Here is a 17,117-nt window from a genome sequence, read left to right as displayed (position 1 = left end):
ACACTTTTTCCACATTTTATGTTACAGCCTTATTCCAAAATTGATTAAATTCATTATTTTCCTCAAAATTCTACAAACAATACCCCGTAAAGACAACGTGAAAGACGTTTGTTTGAAATCTTTGCAAATTTATTAAAAGTAAAAAACAAAACAAAAATCACATGTACATAAGTATTCACAGCCTTTGCTCAATACTTTTGTTGAAGCACCTTTGGCACCAATTACAGCCTCAAGTCTTTTTGAGTATGATGCTAAAAGCTTGGCACACCTATTTTTGGGCAGTTTCTCCCATTCTTCTTTGCAGGACCTCTCAAGCTCCATCAGGTTGGCTGGGGAGCGTTGGTGTATAGCCATTTTCAAATCTCTCCAGAGATGTTCAATCGGGTTCAAGTCTGGGCTCTGGCTGGGCCACTCAAGGACATTCACAGAGTTGTCCTGTAGCCACTCCTTTGTTATCTTGGCTGTGTGCTTAGGGTCGTTGTCCTGTTGGAAGATGAACCTTCATCCCAGTCTGAGGTCCAGAGCGCTATGGAGCAAGTTTTCATCAAGGATGTCTCTGTACATTGCTGCATTCATATTTCCCTCGATCCTGACTAGTCTCCTAGTTCCTGTCGCTGAAAAACATCCCCACAGCATGATGCTGCCACCACCATGCTTCACTGTAGGGATGGTATTGGCCAGGTGATGAGCGGTGCCTGGTTTCCTCCAGACATGACGCTTGCCATTCAGGCCAAAGTGTTCAATCTTTGTTTCATCAGACCAGAGAATTTTGTTTCTCATGGTCTGAGAGTCCTTCAGGTGCCTTTTGGCAAACTCCAGACGGGCTGTCATGTGCCTTTTACTGAGGAGTGGCTTCCGTCTGGCCACTATACCGGCCTGATTGGTGGAGTACTGCAGAGATGGTTGTTCTTCTGGAAGGTTCTCCTCTCTCCACAGAGAAACGCTGGAGCTCTGTCAGAGTGACCATCGGGTTCTTGGTCACCTCCCTGACTAAGGCCCTTCTCCCCCGATCGCTCAGTTTGGCCGGGCGGCCAGCTCTAGGAGGAGTCCTGGTGGTTCCAAACTTCTTCCATTTACGGATGGAGGCCACTGTGCTCATTGGGACCTTCAATGCTGCAGAAATTGTTCTGTACCCTTCCCCAGATCTGTGCCTCGATACAATCCTGTCTCAGAGGTCTACAGACAATTCCTTGGACTTCATGGCTTGGTTTGTGCTCTGACATGCACTGTTAACTGTGGGACCTTATATAGACAGGTGTGTGCCTTTCCAAATCATGTCCAATCAACTGAATTTACCATAGGTGGACTCCAATCAAGTTGTAGAAACATCTCAAGGATGATCAGTGGAAACAGGATGCACCTGAGCTCAAAGGCTGTGAATACTTATGTACATGTGATTTTTTTTTTTTTTTTTTTTTTAATAAATTTGCAAAGATTTCAAACAAACTTCTTTCACATTGTCATTATGGGGTATTGTTTGTAGAATTTTTAGGAAAGTAATGAATTTAATGCTCAGCATGGAAGAAGCCACTGCTCCAAAACCACCATAAAAAAGCCAGACTACAGTTTGCAAGTGCACATGGGGGCAAAGATCTCACTTTTTGGAGAAATGTCCTCTGGTCTGATGAAAAAAAAAATTGAACTGTTTGGCCATAATGACCATCATTATGTTTTGGAGGAATAAGGGTGAGGCTTGCAAGCCGAAGAACACCGTCCCACCTGTGAAGCATGGGGGTGACAGCATCATGTTATTGGGGTGCTTTGCTGCAGGAGGGACTGGTGCACTTCACAGAGCCCGAGGATTTTGAATTCTTTTACATATTGTCTTCCTAGAACAGTTAAGGATCAGGGTGTATCGAATCTCACCGGTTTGACATAAGTATTAAAACTAGCAAAGTGCGCAGAGCTCGCCATTCACATATCCGAACCTCGCATGTGACTCCCGACATTTCACATTCTTAAAATAAAGTAGTGATTCTAACTGACCTGACAGGGAATATTTTTTTATGATTAAATGACAGGAATTGTGAAAAACTGAGTTTAGATGTATTTGGCTCAAGGTATATGTAAACTTCTGACTTCAACTGTACTGTTCCAAACTGTAGCACTAGTGATGTTTCATTCTTGAACGAATCAGTCTTTTTAAAAAATCTTTTAAGTGAACAAATCGTTCTCGTTCACTTCCACACACTGACTTCTCTCCCTTTTGAAGACAATGAGCTGAGCTCTAGTTTGAAGCACGAGACTGCTTTGGTGGCTTTTCAAGCCTGCGAAGATTGACTAAAGCGTGAGCCAGTAGCATTCGAGTTCAGATTGTGAAGGATCATATCATTGGTTTGACCCACTGAACGAAGACGCTTCACTGAATCAGTCAGTCATTCTGAACAAGAGGAGGAGCTGCCTGTCATTCGTTCAGTTCGTCAATCTCGTACAACAGGAAAAGGGGCCGGATGAAATATGAATTTAAGTGAGTGTTGACCACACATTACAATGACATATGGACATTATTGAAACTCATAATTATTTTTTGGGCTAGTATTATGTTTTTTTGTGGAGCTTAATTAAAAAGTTGTGCTCAGCAGTTAAGAATATGATAGATATTCAGACACTTTTTAATAAAGGATAATTAGCCTTGTTCTGAATTTGTTTCAATGCAATGACTCGTTCAAATCTTAAAAGACACTCATTTGTTGCCATTTACTGGCACAAAGGTGTAACTTGCAGAAATGGTCATATAAATGATCAATAAATGAATCAATAAACAAACTGAACAAATCCCCACCACTGAGTAGAGCTGTGATGTGCTCAGTGAAAAATAAATCCAAGATGGCAGATGAGTGAAGATAAATGTTGATTTGAAAAATACTTCCAATTTTTTTCAGGAACAAAATGTTTTGATAAAAATTGTTTTGTCTAATTAAAATGTGCAAAAATTTTAGTGCTGTGTATTTTAATGCTTATTAGAGTATCACATCATTAGCTCATTTTAAACTCCATTGAAATCAACTAAGTTAAATCTGACATGTGCTTCACATGAGGTGCAAGAGTTGATGCCTGTAAAGTGCATTTCAAATCCGATACTTAAGTCGGGACAGCAGACAGCAGGGTGGCTCACAGAGCGCGAGTGATATCATCGTCATTGTGATAAAAGGACTAAATGCAGTGCGTCCACATGAGGCCTGTATACTACCAGACAGCAGAGGAGGAAAGAACAAACATTGTAGAAAAGATTTGTAACTTTGCAGTGCCCAATTTGATCAGACATTTTTATTTTTCCAATTTAAATCTATACAATAACTCACTACATGTACATCAAATTTAAGAGATGTGCAACAACATCTTAAAGTGTAAGAATCCCGTTCTCTTTGCCTTCAGACTGGCTTTGAAATTGAATGTGTTTTTGGTTCACTTCAGTAAGAGGCACCGTTCACCCTCTGCTTTTCTGCTCATGGAGCCAGCACTGATTGAGAAGTGCCTGCATTTGGTTGGTGGCAGGTGTTCATTTCTTTTTCTGGTTACAAGGAGGATAAAAGAGCACATTTGAGAGCTGCTCTGTTGAATCTACAACTACAGTACTCGTGTTCTGGTCTCATCAGGTCAATATGAATACTACCATGGCTATAAAGGCTTTGATGGGAAGGATGGTGCATACGGGCAGAAGTTCAACAGCACAGTGACGTATTACTATGACAACATGAGCAGCACTGACCTGTATAATACAGTGGACCAGGAACTGCTGAAGGACTATATCAAGAGACAAATGTGAGTCAATCACCAGTAATCATGTTTTTTTGCACTGTCTGTTAGATTGTTTGATGTACATGTGAAAGCACACACACACCAGGGCTCCAGACTGCAACTACAATTGTTGCAAATGGGACAAAAAAGTGCCTCCTAATTAAAAATCTAGTCACCGTTTGTCAATATGCACTTTTATCAGATTTCATCTGTTGAAGGTTTTTTGTTAATTAATAAATGTGCGTAGTGTGTGCCAGTGTGTCCTGTGCTGTTATTGAGCATATTTCTGTTGCGTAGTGCCCGCTGCACACAAAAACAAACACTGAAGTCCTCAGTGATTCTTGAGACATTAGACAACACATGACCCTTCATCGCTTCCAACCATTTGTTTTTAAAGTAGAAACATTTCCCCATTGAAATTAATTGGAGATGATCATTAGCATTAGATTTTCTCTTTATTAAAATTATGACATTATATTAGCACTCACCCAGAAGCATTACTATTGAGGAAGAGGTTGGTTCTAAAAATATGCCTGTCTTATAAGGTTTCAAAGTGGTGTCCCTTTTTTTTTTTTTTGTCAACACCTTCAGGTATTTATGAAAACATTTTAAAAATCAGGCAGCATTAAAGTCAGTCTTCCCATATTTCACCAGCTGTGAGGTCAGTAGTGTCACACAGTCTCTGGCAATTAATGTCTCTCTAAAGACGCTTTAAGCCTGTATGGCACTCTACCTTGTCCAAAAAAGGACAAAAAACACAGTAAAACCACTTAATGTTGGCGATATGACTCGTACTATATTCCATGTCTTGTGTAACCATACAATAGCTTTGTGTGATAAACAGATCAAAGTTTAAGTCATTATTTTATTTCTGCAGTGTGCATGACATTGTTGTTGATCTGTTTTTTTGTTTGTTTCTGCAGCGAGTATTACTTCAGTGTTGATAATCTGGAGCGAGATTTCTTCTTGCGTAGAAAGATGGATCAAGAGGGCTTCTTGCCCATTGCTCTGATCAGCAGCTTTCACCGCGTGCAGGCTCTGACGACAGACATCAACCTCATTTTAGAGGTTTGTTCTAATGGTCGACCGATAGATTGTTGGAAGAAAGCCGATAACTGATTTATCACCCAAATTTTTAAAATCGATATATTGAATGTTAAACCTTTTCTCAATCTATCCTTACTAAATTAGTTTTGGTTTTTCATAGCCTGTATATTTACCAGATGAAGGGTTATAACAGTTCCAGAAGCAACTATCACCGCAGATTAATTGGCAAAAACTTTAAATCGGTCTACCTCTAGTTTTTTCATCAAATTTTTTTGTTTTTACTGTATAAGAGATGCACTGGCATTTATCAGCCCTGATATTTTGCTGTATATTCAGGCGCTTAAGGACAGTAATGAAGTGGAGATTACGGATATGAAAATTCGCTGCAAGGAGGATCCTGAAAAATGGCCACTGCCTGGGTTGTCTTTACAGGATCAATCCCAGACTGATTTTTCTCAGTTCATCAACTGCCCAGAGTTTGTGCCCAGGACTGTTGTGGACGATCAGACAGGTGACTGCAGACTTGACATACAATCGTCCATGACTAAAAGCATGTTTTCTATATGTTGGCCTAATAACAGAAGGACTGATACTGTGCAGGTTCTCCAAGAGCATCCACGCCGGTACAGCCAAAGCCAGAGGAAGTTAGTAATCTGAAGAGCATGCCGAAGGGTTTATCAGCCAGTCTGCCTGATCTGGACTCGGAGTCGTGGATTGAAGTGAAGAAGAGGCCCAGACCCTCACCAGCTCGACCCAAGGTACAGAGAAGCTCTCTCTCTCATCCAGATCCAAGTGGCAGTTTGACACTCACACCATCAATTGCATCACACCTTTTTCCCAGTACGTATGTGGTCATTTGTTATAATATATTGTTACATGTTTATTAGGGATATCGAATTTCGTTATATCACGAACCACAAAATTTACGAACCATATTGTGGCATAACTTGATATTTCTAAATTTGCAACATTGTTTTCTGTCCATGTGATCATAAATGAAATAACCCGACAAACATAATAATCTCTCTATCGCTTGATTTTACCACTACTGCGCTTCTTTTCTACAATATTTACAGGGTTCACACAAGGTCCTTAAAGTGCTTGAATTTAGCTTTTAGAAACGTAAGTACTGGAATACCTGAGAGGGTCTGGTTAGCTCTTAACTCAAGTAAAGACACTGAGTACCACACCTGGAGTCGCAAGTTCGAATCCAGGGCATGCTGAGTGACTCCAGTCAGGCCTCCTAAGCAACTAATTGGCCCGGTTGCTAGGGTGGGTAGAGTCATGTTGGGTTAACCTCCTCGTGGTCGCTATAATATGGTTCTCGCTCTTGGTGGGGCGTGTGGTGAGTTGTGCGTGGATGCCGCAGAGAATAGCGTGAGCCTCCATAAGCGCTAAGTCTCCGCGGTAACGCGCTCAGCAAGCCACGTGATAAGATGCACGGATTGACTGTCTCAGACGTGGAGTCAACTGATATTTGTCCTCCGCCACCCAGATTGAGGTGAGTCACTACGCCACAACGAGGACTTGGAGCGCATTGGGAATTGGGCATGCCAAATTGGGGAGAAAAAAAATAAAATAAGTAAAAATACTGGAATACCTGGAAAACCGCCTTGTTTTGATAAAAAGTGCTTGAGATTAAAGTGGATCGTTTCCTCCGTGTAATGTGTCCCCAAAGATGAGACGACTCCACTTTCATTGAATTATGTGTCTTAATACCCTTTGTTCTTTACAGTCAGATAAAGTAGAAAGAAATAAGAAAGTTTATCTCACACAGCATGGATGCGCTAAAGAAACCAAGAGATTGTCGTTGATGTTCGCTGAACTCTTAAAGTGACCGTACACTTTTTAGCGTTTCTTATACAAATGAAAGTAAACTCAATGTTTTTACTTGTAAATTGTACACATTATTTCATACAGTGATTGCTCATATCATTATTATACAGTGTATACAATTTCATTATATAATATTAATATAATGTAGAATTTTTGTATTTTTACAAAGTTAAATTTTTATTAAAATAATGATGACAAACAAATTATTAAAGTATAAATATACATATATTCCCATATGTAATATATATATAGTTCTATTGCTTGTTTTGCAGCTGATCAGCCTGAAGGTAGCTCACTATTGTTGAAAGCTTATTTGTTTGTGATCTTTTCTTACAGAAAAAGGTATATGAGCAACTCTTATTTTTTAAACTTTGAGAATTGTGTATTAAAGAACCTTATTTTGATTATAAATTATAATGTTTATTTTGTTCAAATATTTTTTCAGAAAATTTTCGGAAATATTTTGTCATTTAAGTGTTATTATTGAATTGAGATTATTTTGAATTGTGAACCTTATATCCTACATCAAATTGAATCGTGAGAACCATATCATCCTATCCCAAATGTTTATTGTTTACATGCATACTTTGTACTATTTACAATTATTTATATTGATTTGTAGTCAACACAAATAGCAGCTAAAACTGTACGGTCTCTTTAAGAATGGCGGCAGTGCTGTACTGTTTTGATTGAACGAGCGCACCTAACGAGACCGCATCAGATTGGAATTAGATGCTTATGTTTGTTGTTGTTGATCAACAACTGACTATAAAAAACAGAAAGGGTGTTAAAAAAGGCATTACGCAATGACATATAGATTGCATGGATCTCCAAACCAAACTTTTACTCAACATGCAGTGAAAGGATCTCACTGCTGAACTTCTTCACTATACTACACAATCACTGCTGAGTGAAATCTGAACATTTAGCAGCCAGTAGATAATCATAGACATTTTTTGTCGCATAGTGCAAAATTTTGTCACATATACGTGTGATTTACTCGCATTGTAGAGAGTATAGAGTAAAAGATCAATCTTGGGATTTAAGAATCGATATCGAGTAGGGCTGGGCAGTATGGTGATATATATCGTATAGAATAAAATGTCAGCCAGTTGAGATTTTTCAGTACTGTCTATATTCCGGTATGTAAATATTTGTGTGCACGATGCTCCTCCTTGCTGCACATTAAACTGATAGCGAGAGACAAACATGGAGAAAGATGAACACAGAACGCAGGATGACTCCAAATCAAGTCAAACTCAGAAGAAATAAATTTTTTGCATTTAAAGGAACCGTTTTCTCCCGTTCATTGATGAAAGCGGTCTTTCTGCTGCACGTGCACAGCGTTTGTGGGAGGAGAGAGAGTGCCTCGGGTTCGAATCACTTAACATTCTGAGAGAAAATGAGGAAGAGCTGATTAATAAAACACTGCGTCTCTGTGGTGTGAAATGGACCCTCTCCGCTAAAAGCCCCGCTGTTCTTTAGTGTTGCTGATGCCCTCAAGTTTTCCTACCTGCGTCTCTACCTCCGCAAACACAGAGAAGCGATCACACTGAGTTTATTCCCTCAGGAATTATTACATAAATGACACCTTAGTCAACTGTGCATTTATATCTAGTAGGCTATATAGTTGCCAAAAAGTTTTGCAGTGTCCAGTGGAAGGCTAAATTCAAAACAAATACCTGATGGAGGTGTTTGCTCCAGAATAAAAATAAAAATGTTATTAATAAAAAGCCTTATTTTTTTGCTTGGATTGAAAAATGTTGCGTAGAAAATAAACCGATCAAATATTATTTTATTAATTTATTGATTGAGAACATTTTTATTCATTGCAATGGACATGACAGGTTACCATTAGGCTACTTTGGACATCTTTTTAAATAAAGAAACATAATTTTTTTCAGAATGTTTTGAATCACTTTACGTCAAAATAGATGTAAAAGTAGGCTTATGCCTATATCTTCATGTATATCTTTATCAACCAAAACTTTTAAGAATATCAATATCCAGGGGGCCTGGATAGGTCAGTGAGTATTGTCAGTGAGACAGCCAGGTCTTCTAAGCAACCAAATTGGCCCGGTTGCTAGGGAGGGTAGAGTCACATGGGGTAACCTCCTCGTGGTCGCGATTAGTGGTTCTCGCTCTCAATGAGGCACGTGGTAAGTTGTGTGTGGATTGTGGAGAGTAGCATGAGCCTCCACATGCTGTGAGTCTCCGCGGTGTCATGCACAACGAGTCACATGATAAGATGTGCGGATTGACTGTCTCAGATGCGGAGGCAACAGAGACTTGTCCTCCACCACCCGGATTGAGGTGAGTAACCGTGCCACCACGAGGACCTACTAAGTAGTGGGAATTGGGCTTTCCAAATTGGGAGAAAAGGGGATAAAAAAAAAAAAAAATTGGTTAATTTTTCAGAACAAAAACATAACTATATCGTGATATAAAATGACTTATACTGTGATATGGAATTTTGGTCATATCGCCCACTCCTAATATTGAGATTGTTCAAATGAAGATCGCGATGCATCAGATAATCAATCACATTTTTACTAATTTCTAGCTGTCCGTGTGTGAAGCAAGTGTTGCACTGATGTTAAAACGCTCGTTGCAGAAAGCGGAAGAGGCACACACACCAGTGCGGTCCAGTCTAGTGTCAGCTGAAGACCAGGAGGAGCCTGAGGAACTGGACTTCATGTTTGATGAGGAGATGGAGCAGATCGACGGGAGACGCAACACCTTCACCGATTGGTCGGACGAGGATTCGGACTGTGAAATCGACGATCGAGACGTCAACAAGATTCTAATAGTTACTCAAACGCCACCTTACCTGCGCAAACATCCGGGAGGAGATCGCACGGGAAATCACACGTCACGCTCCAAACTAACCAGTGAACTAGTCAAAATCATTAATGATGGACTTTACTACTATGAGCAAGACCTCTGGGATGACACGTATGAGCCTGAATATGCCACGATCAAGGTGAGTTGCTCATTAATGTCATTGTGATTTTGTTCAAGCAGAGCTCTGGCAGGATCGGTGTGTGGATTTGCCGTCAATTAGTATGTTGATTACTGATGATTCTTGAATAGTTCTCTGGTACATTGAGGCATAAATAGACTAGAGATTTTTTTTTTTATTGAAAAAATTGAAATCGGAATAGAATCACATTTCACTTCAGTGTAAATTTTGTCAGAAGTGATGGATTGTCCATTGTTGCTGTTGTCACAGTGGCAGATATTAGTGTTTGCATATAGTGTTAAACTGTCCATTATTGCAAAAATTTTGCTGCCGAGGTATAGGAGATGCAAACGTCTGACAAGCATTTGCGGAAAACAAATGTTTTTGTTTGCAGTGAATGACTAGTTTTTGCTATAGTAGTTCCAGCAGATGTAGGATGTATTAAAGTGACATTGGGCTGATTGTGTGGTCCATTCATTCGTTTATCCAGATGTGTGCTTGTATTTGAGTTTAATTTCAGTGGTTCTTCTGCCAGATTCTAGGTGTGTGTCCATTCTGGTGTGTGTTTCTGGAAATGGCAACACAAAATGCTCTTGTGTTTGTTGTGCTCTTTGTGTGGTGCTCTTTGTGCTGTTCATGTGTGCATGCAGTAACGGCAGCAGTGTTAGCCATGCTGCTAGAAACACTACACTTAGCTTCAGTCTGACAAGCAGGTGTGGGGGTCATGGATCCAGTAAGCTCAGAGGTATGATCTTTAACACATGAACTGATGGGAAAATCAATATTATTTCACTGTGTATTGGTTGTGGTTTGTTCTTGTGACTCTGACTGCTTCCTTTGTGTCTTACACTCACTATTTTATGATCAAATATATTGATATGCTTACAGGTGGAAGTGGTCATCTGCGTATGTATATCGGCTATTGTACAACAGCTTCAAACATGGCTCATCCTTAGCTCAGGAACATTAGTTTTACTGTTTTGTTTTAGACTGAAATGTTACAAGTCAGACTTGTCATTCATTAATCACGTTTTGAGTTATTTTTTGGTTTGTGTCCAAAGTAAAAAGACAATAATCAACTGGGATGAAATACCATTCATTCGTTAAGTATTTAATTGACTGGATTATCCAAAAATAAGCATGACCACATGCAGTGTTCCCACTCTCATGCAAAACCTTGAAACATTACTGGAAAAGTCCATACCTGGAAAAGTCATGGAAATCAATAAAATCTTAAAAGTGATGGCAGTTACTATTGTGATTGTGTTTCTCACTTATAGTTCAAGTTTAGGCTAATATTTTCAGAAGTCATTTATACATAATTTACATAGTTTCATATGATAAATAGTGATACAGTGTCAAGAAGTATGTGAACCCTTTCTAATTTTCTGCATTAATTGTTCATAAAATGTGATCTCATCTTCATGTGCTTAAGCTAACAACACACAAACAGTTATAATATTTCATGTATTTATTGAACACATCCCATTAAACATTCACAATACTGTTGAAAAATAAGTGAACCCTTGGATTCAACTCAAGATGTTGTATGTTTAAATTGCGTTGTGTTAATTTGATGTTATTGTAAATTGGTATATGTCTCATCACTGTCACCACTGCTATGTTGATCGGAACTACACCCAAGAATTTCACACAGCATTGCACTTGTGTATATGGCTGTGTGACAAAGTGATTTGATTTGATTTATAACTGGTCAATCCATCTTTGGCAGCAATAACCTCAACCAAGCATTTCCGGTAGCTGCAGATTAGACCTGCGCAACGTTCAGAAGGTATTTTGGACCATTCTTCCTTTGAGTTGCTTCAGCTCAGCCATATTCTTAGGATGTCTGGTGTGAACGGCTCTATTGAGATCATTCAGCAGCATCTCTATTGGATCTGGGCTCTGAATGGGCCACTCCAAAAGGTGGATTTTATTTTTTCTAAGTCATTTGGTAGTGGATTTACTTTGTAACCCTATGTTTAGGGTTATTGTCCTGCTGCATCACCTAACTTCTACTGAGCTTCAGCTGGCAAACAGCCACCCTGACTTTATCCTGTAGGATATCTTGATACACTTGTGAAGTATTTTTTTCCCTCAGTGATGGCAAGCAGTCCAGTCCACAAAGCAGCAAAGCAGCCCCAAATCATGATGCTCTCTCCACCATACTTCACCGTTGGGATGATGTTTTCATGTTGGTATACGGTGCCCTTTTTATGCCATAAGTAGTGCTGCATGTTCTTCCCAAACAATTCAACCTTAGTTTCATCAGTCAACAAAGCATTTTCCCTGTAGCATTGTGGAGTGTCAATGTTTATTTTGGCAAACTTCAGGCGTGCAGCAATGTTTTTGCTGGAAAGCAGCAGCTTCCTTTGGTGTCCTGCCATGGACACCATGCTTGTTTAATGTTTTCTGTATAGTAGACTCATGAATAGAGATGTTAACCAGTTCCATTGATTCCTTCAAGTCTTTAGCTGTCACTCTAGGGTTCTTTTTACCTCATTGAGCATTCTGCATTGTGCCCTTTGAGTCACCTTGGCTGGACGGCCACTTCTAGTGAGAGTAGCTACAGTACTAAATCGTCTCCATTTATAGGCAATTTGTGGTCTATGAATAACTGTGGACAGATGAATATCTGAGCTCTTCGAGATAACTTCGTAACCCTTTCCAGCTTTATGCAAAGCAATAATTCTTGATCGTAGGTCTTCTGAGATCTCTTATTAACAAGGCATGGTCCACGTCAGAAGATGCTTCTTGTAAATAGTAAACACAAAATGTTTGAGTGCTTTTTATAAGTCAAAGTAGCTCTAACTCATACCTCCAATCTCGTTTCATTAATTGGATCCCAGGTTTGCCAACTCCTGACTCTAATTAGCTTTTGTTGACGTCATTAGCATAGGGGTTCACATACCTTTTCCAACCTACACTGTGAATGTTTGAATTATGTATTCAGTATGTACAAGAACAATACAATAATCTGTGTTATTAGTTAAAACAGATTGTGTACGTTCATTATTCTAACTCGGATGAAGATCAAACCAGATTTTAAGACAAATTTATACATAACTGCAGGTAATTCCAAAGTGTTCACATACTTTTTCTTGACACTGTATATGATTTACTTTATGGCTTTAGAAAATTGCATAGGGTAGAATGACATAAATACTATTTTAAATATTAAAATATTTAGAAACACTTAAAATATGCTGTTCCGGTTTCTGCTTTGGAAGAAGAATGCACATGAATAAACCGTTAAATGGAACTGAAAGTCACGAAACTGATTCAGGTTTTCAGTTTCCAACCCTAATAATGATGTTTGATTTGTGAGTGAATCATTATTTTTGAGAAGGTTTTTTTTAATGAATTAGTCAAACCAGTTCACAAATCAGTCTGAATGATTCATTAGCAAAATAATCTCAATTATTACCGATTAACAATCTTTATTCTGTATTCACAAACAACTGAAATTCAATGGTCAAAAAATATGGGAACCCTCTACATGGATATTAAATAAATAAAAATGTGTTATATATACTGTTACTGTGATAAGTTTTTGGTTATACCGCCTACCCCATTGACTTGTACTGTTTATAATATCTTGTAAGTAATATCTTAGGTTTTTGCTCTGTCTGAACTACAGCAAGAAGTGGAGAACTTCAAGAAAGTTCATCTGATCAGCCGAGAGGAGTTTGACTGTTTGACCCCTGAACCGCCTGTTGACCCAAACCAGGAAGTTCCTCCTGGACCACCGCAGCCCCAGCAGAGTGAGTATTGTGTTTTGTTGAGTGGCCTTCAGAATGTATGTGTTCTTGTTCATATATTCAGAGATGCTGTGTTGCTGTATGACGGGTGTTTGTTTCTCATTCTGTAGTCCCCACAGAAGCCCTCGCTAACAAACTGTTTGGTGCCCCGGAACCCTCCGCAATCGCTCGCTCACTTCCAACTACAGTGCCTGACTCGCCCAACTACCGCAGTGCACGCACGCCTCGAACACCTCGTACCCCTCGGCTGAAGGACCCCACACAAACACCTCGTTTCTATCCTGTGGTAAAAGAATGCCGACCACTAGATACCAAAGTAAGTGTATGAACTTACAGCACTGTTACTCTTTTAGAACAGGAACTCTACGCAAGTACGCCAACACATTGCCAGTATGCAGTCCTGTTGTACGTAACGTGTGTTATTGAAATACTGTGTACTTGAGAGGATGATAGTTACCCTCAAATGTGTGTGCCATAAACTGGATGTGATGTTATTTTTGTAGCTAGAAAAAAAAACTTTTTCGGAAAGACAAAAATTACACTGGCGGCCAAAAGTTTGGAATAATGTATAGATTTTGCTGTTTTGGAAGGAAATTGGTACTTTAATTCACCAAAGTGGCATTCAGCTGATCACAAAGTATAGTCAGGACATTACTGATGTAAAAAAAACAGCACCATCACTATTTGAAAAAAAGTCATTTTTGATCAAATCTAGACAGGCCCCATTTCCAGCAGCCATCACTCCAACACCTTATCCTTGAGTAATCATGATAAAGTGCTAATTTGGTACTAGAAAATCACTTGCCATTATATCAAACACAGTTGAAAGCTGTTTGGTTCGTTAAATGAAGCTTAACATTGTCTTTGTGTTTGTTTTTGAGTTGCCACAGTATGCAATAGACTGGCATGTCTTCAGGTCAATATTACAGTGCATCCGGAAAGTATTCACAGCGCTTCACTTTTTCCACATTTTGTTATGTTACAGCCTTATTCCAAAATGGATTAAATTAATTTTTTTCCTCAAAATTCTATAAACAATACCCCATAATGACAACATGAAAGAAGTTTGCTTAATCTTTGCAAATTTATTAAAAATAAAAAACAAAACAAAAATCACATGTACATAAGTATTCACAGCCTTTGCCATGACACTCAAAATTGAGCTCAGGTGCATCCTGTTTCCACTGATCATCCTTGATGTTTCTAAAACTTGATTGGCATCCACCTGTGGTAAATTCAGTTGATTGGACATGATTTGGAAAGGCACACACCTGTCTATATAAGGTCCCACAGTTAACAGTGCATGTCAGAGCACAAACCAAGCCATGAAGTCCAAGGAATTGTCTATAGACCTCCGAGACAGGATTCTATCGAGGCACAGATCTGGGGAAGGGTACAGAAAAATTTCTGCAGCATTGAAGGTCCCAATGAGCACAGTGGCCTCCATCCGTAAATGGAAGAAGTTTGGAACCACCGGGACTCCTCCTAGAGCTGGCCGCCCGGCCAAACTGAGCGATCGGGGGAGAAGGGCCTTAATCAGGGAGGTGACCAAGAGCCCGATGGTCACTCTGACAGAGCTCCAGCATTTCTCTGTGGAGAGAGGAGAACCTTCCAGAAGAACAACCATCTCTGCAGCACTCCACCAATCAGGCCTGTATGGTAGAGTGGCCAGACGGAAGCCACTCCTCAGTAAAAGGCACATGACAGCCCGCCTGGAGTTTGCCAAAAGGCACCTGAAGGACTCTCAGACCATGAGAAACAAAATTCTCTGGTCTGATGAAACAAAGAATGAACACTTTGGCCTGAATGGCAAGCGTCATGTCTGGAGGAAACCAGGCACCGCTCATCACCTGGCCAATACCATCCCTACAGTAAAGCATGGTGGTGGCAGCATCATGCTGTGGGGATTTTTTTCAGCGACAGGAACTGGGAGACTAGTCAGGATTGAGGGAAAGATGAATGCAGCAATGTACAGAGACATCCTTGATGAAAACCTGCTCCAGAGCGCTCTGGACCTCAGACTGGGGCGAAGGTTCATCTTCCAACAGGACAACGACCCTAAGCACACAGCCAAGATAACAAAGGAGTGGCTACAGGACAACTCTGTGAATGTCCTTGAGTGGCCCAGCCAGAGCCCAGACTTGAACCCGATTGAACATCTCTGGAGAGATCTGAAAATGGCTGTGCACTGATGCTCCCCATCCGACCTGATGGAGCTTGAGAGGTCCTGCAAAGAAGAATGGGAGAAACTGCCCAAAAATAGGTGTGCCAAGCTTGTAGCATCATACTCAAAAAGACTTGAGGCTGTAATTGGTGCCAAAGGTGCTTCAACAAAGTATTGAGCAAAGGCTGTGAATACTTGTGTACATGTGATTTTTTTTTTTTTTTTTTTTTTTTTTTTAATAAATTTGCAAAGATTTCAAACAAACTTCTTTCACGTTGTCATTACGGGGTATTGTTTGTAGAATTTTGAGGAAAATAATGAATTTTAATCCATTTTGGAATAAGGCTATAAAATAACAAAATGTGGAAAAAGTGAAATGCTGTGAATACTTTCCGGATACACTGTAGGTCACAAATGGCAAAAAAGAAACCGCTTTCTATAGAAACACATCAGTCAATCATTGTTTTGAGGAATGAAGGCTATACAATGCTTGAAATTGCCAAAAAAACCTGAAGATTTCATACAAAGGTGTATACTGCAGTCTTCAAAGACAAAGGACAACTGGCTCTAACAAGGACAGAAAGAGATGTGGAAGGCCAGATGTACAACCAAACAAGTGGATAAGTACATCAGAGTCTCTAGTTTGAGAAATATCCTCAGCTGACAGCTTCATTGAATTCTACCCGCTCAACACCAGTTTCATGTACAACAGTAAAGAGAAGACTCAGGGGTGCAGGCTTTATGGGAAGAATTGCAAAGAAAAGGGCAATTTTGGAACAGAAAAACAAAAAGAAAAGGTTAGAGTATGTAAAGAAACACAGACATTGGACAACAGATAATTGGAAAAGAGTGTTATGGATCTTCACCCCATTGAGCTTTTGTGGGATCAGCTAGACTGTAAGGTGCGTGAGAAGTGCCCGACAAGACAGCCACATCTATGACAAGTGCTATAGGAAGCGTGAGATGTCACCTGAGTATCTAGACAAACTGACAGCTAGAATGCCAAGGATCTTCAAAGCTGTCATTGCTGCACGTGGAGGATTTTTTGATGAGAACTCTTTGAAGTAGTTTAAGAAATTCTGAAAAAAAAAATTCAAATTGTAATAGTAATTTTTCATGTTATTAATGACCTGACTATACATTGTGATCATTTGAATTCCACTTTGGTGAATAAAAGTACCAGTTTCTTTCCATAAGAGCAAAATCTGTACATTATTCCAAACTTTTGGTCGCCAGTGTACATAGAATAATTTACACCAGGGGTAGCCAGTCCTGCTCCTGAAGGATTATTTATTTATTTATTTTTTTTTTTGCCAATTCATTTGGAATTAATCCAATGTTTTCTATTTAAAAAAATTAGGTAAATTATGGGAATTTTCATATAAAAAAAATACAATGGCAATATTTGTTGACAATTATATATTTATTTCATTAAAAACTGTTTTGGTGATAACATGTAATTGAAACATAAAACATGAAATATGTAACTGCAAGACTTTATGCAGTTTTTTTTAATCAAGTCATTTTGTGTAATTTCATCAGAAATCTGAGGTACCAGGGCTGGTATCTTACCAAAGCCAAAATATTGTTATCGGAGCAACCCTAGTTT

General features: G+C 39.3%; 1 protein-coding gene across 5 annotated transcripts in view; it reads left to right on the top strand.

The window, feature by feature from the left end:
* Nucleotides 1-17,117, top strand: part of LOC127429122 (la-related protein 1-like) — a 53,568-nt gene that overhangs the window by 29,778 nt on the left and 6,673 nt on the right. For 2 of the 5 annotated variants that reach the window (XM_051677941.1, XM_051677943.1), the window contains 7 exons: nt 3,597-3,762; nt 4,662-4,806; nt 5,122-5,296; nt 5,386-5,543; nt 9,185-9,604; nt 13,224-13,347; nt 13,455-13,660. In XM_051677941.1, the coding sequence (XP_051533901.1) occupies nt 3,597-3,762; nt 4,662-4,806; nt 5,122-5,296; nt 5,386-5,543; nt 9,185-9,604; nt 13,224-13,347; nt 13,455-13,660 (1,394 nt within the window). Of the gene's footprint in view, nt 1-2,284; nt 2,468-3,522; nt 3,763-4,661; nt 4,807-5,121; nt 5,297-5,385; nt 5,544-9,184; nt 9,605-13,223; nt 13,348-13,454; nt 13,661-17,117 lie in introns of those variants that run through there. The other 3 variants (XM_051677944.1, XM_051677945.1, XM_051677942.1) reach the window with 3 other exon arrangements.

This window comes from Myxocyprinus asiaticus, chromosome 38 (genome assembly GCF_019703515.2).
Source record: "Myxocyprinus asiaticus isolate MX2 ecotype Aquarium Trade chromosome 38, UBuf_Myxa_2, whole genome shotgun sequence".
NCBI lineage: Eukaryota > Metazoa > Chordata > Actinopteri > Cypriniformes > Catostomidae > Myxocyprinus > Myxocyprinus asiaticus.
The sequence above is the reverse complement of the archived record's forward strand: the minus strand, read 5'-3'. Positions and strand labels throughout refer to the sequence as shown.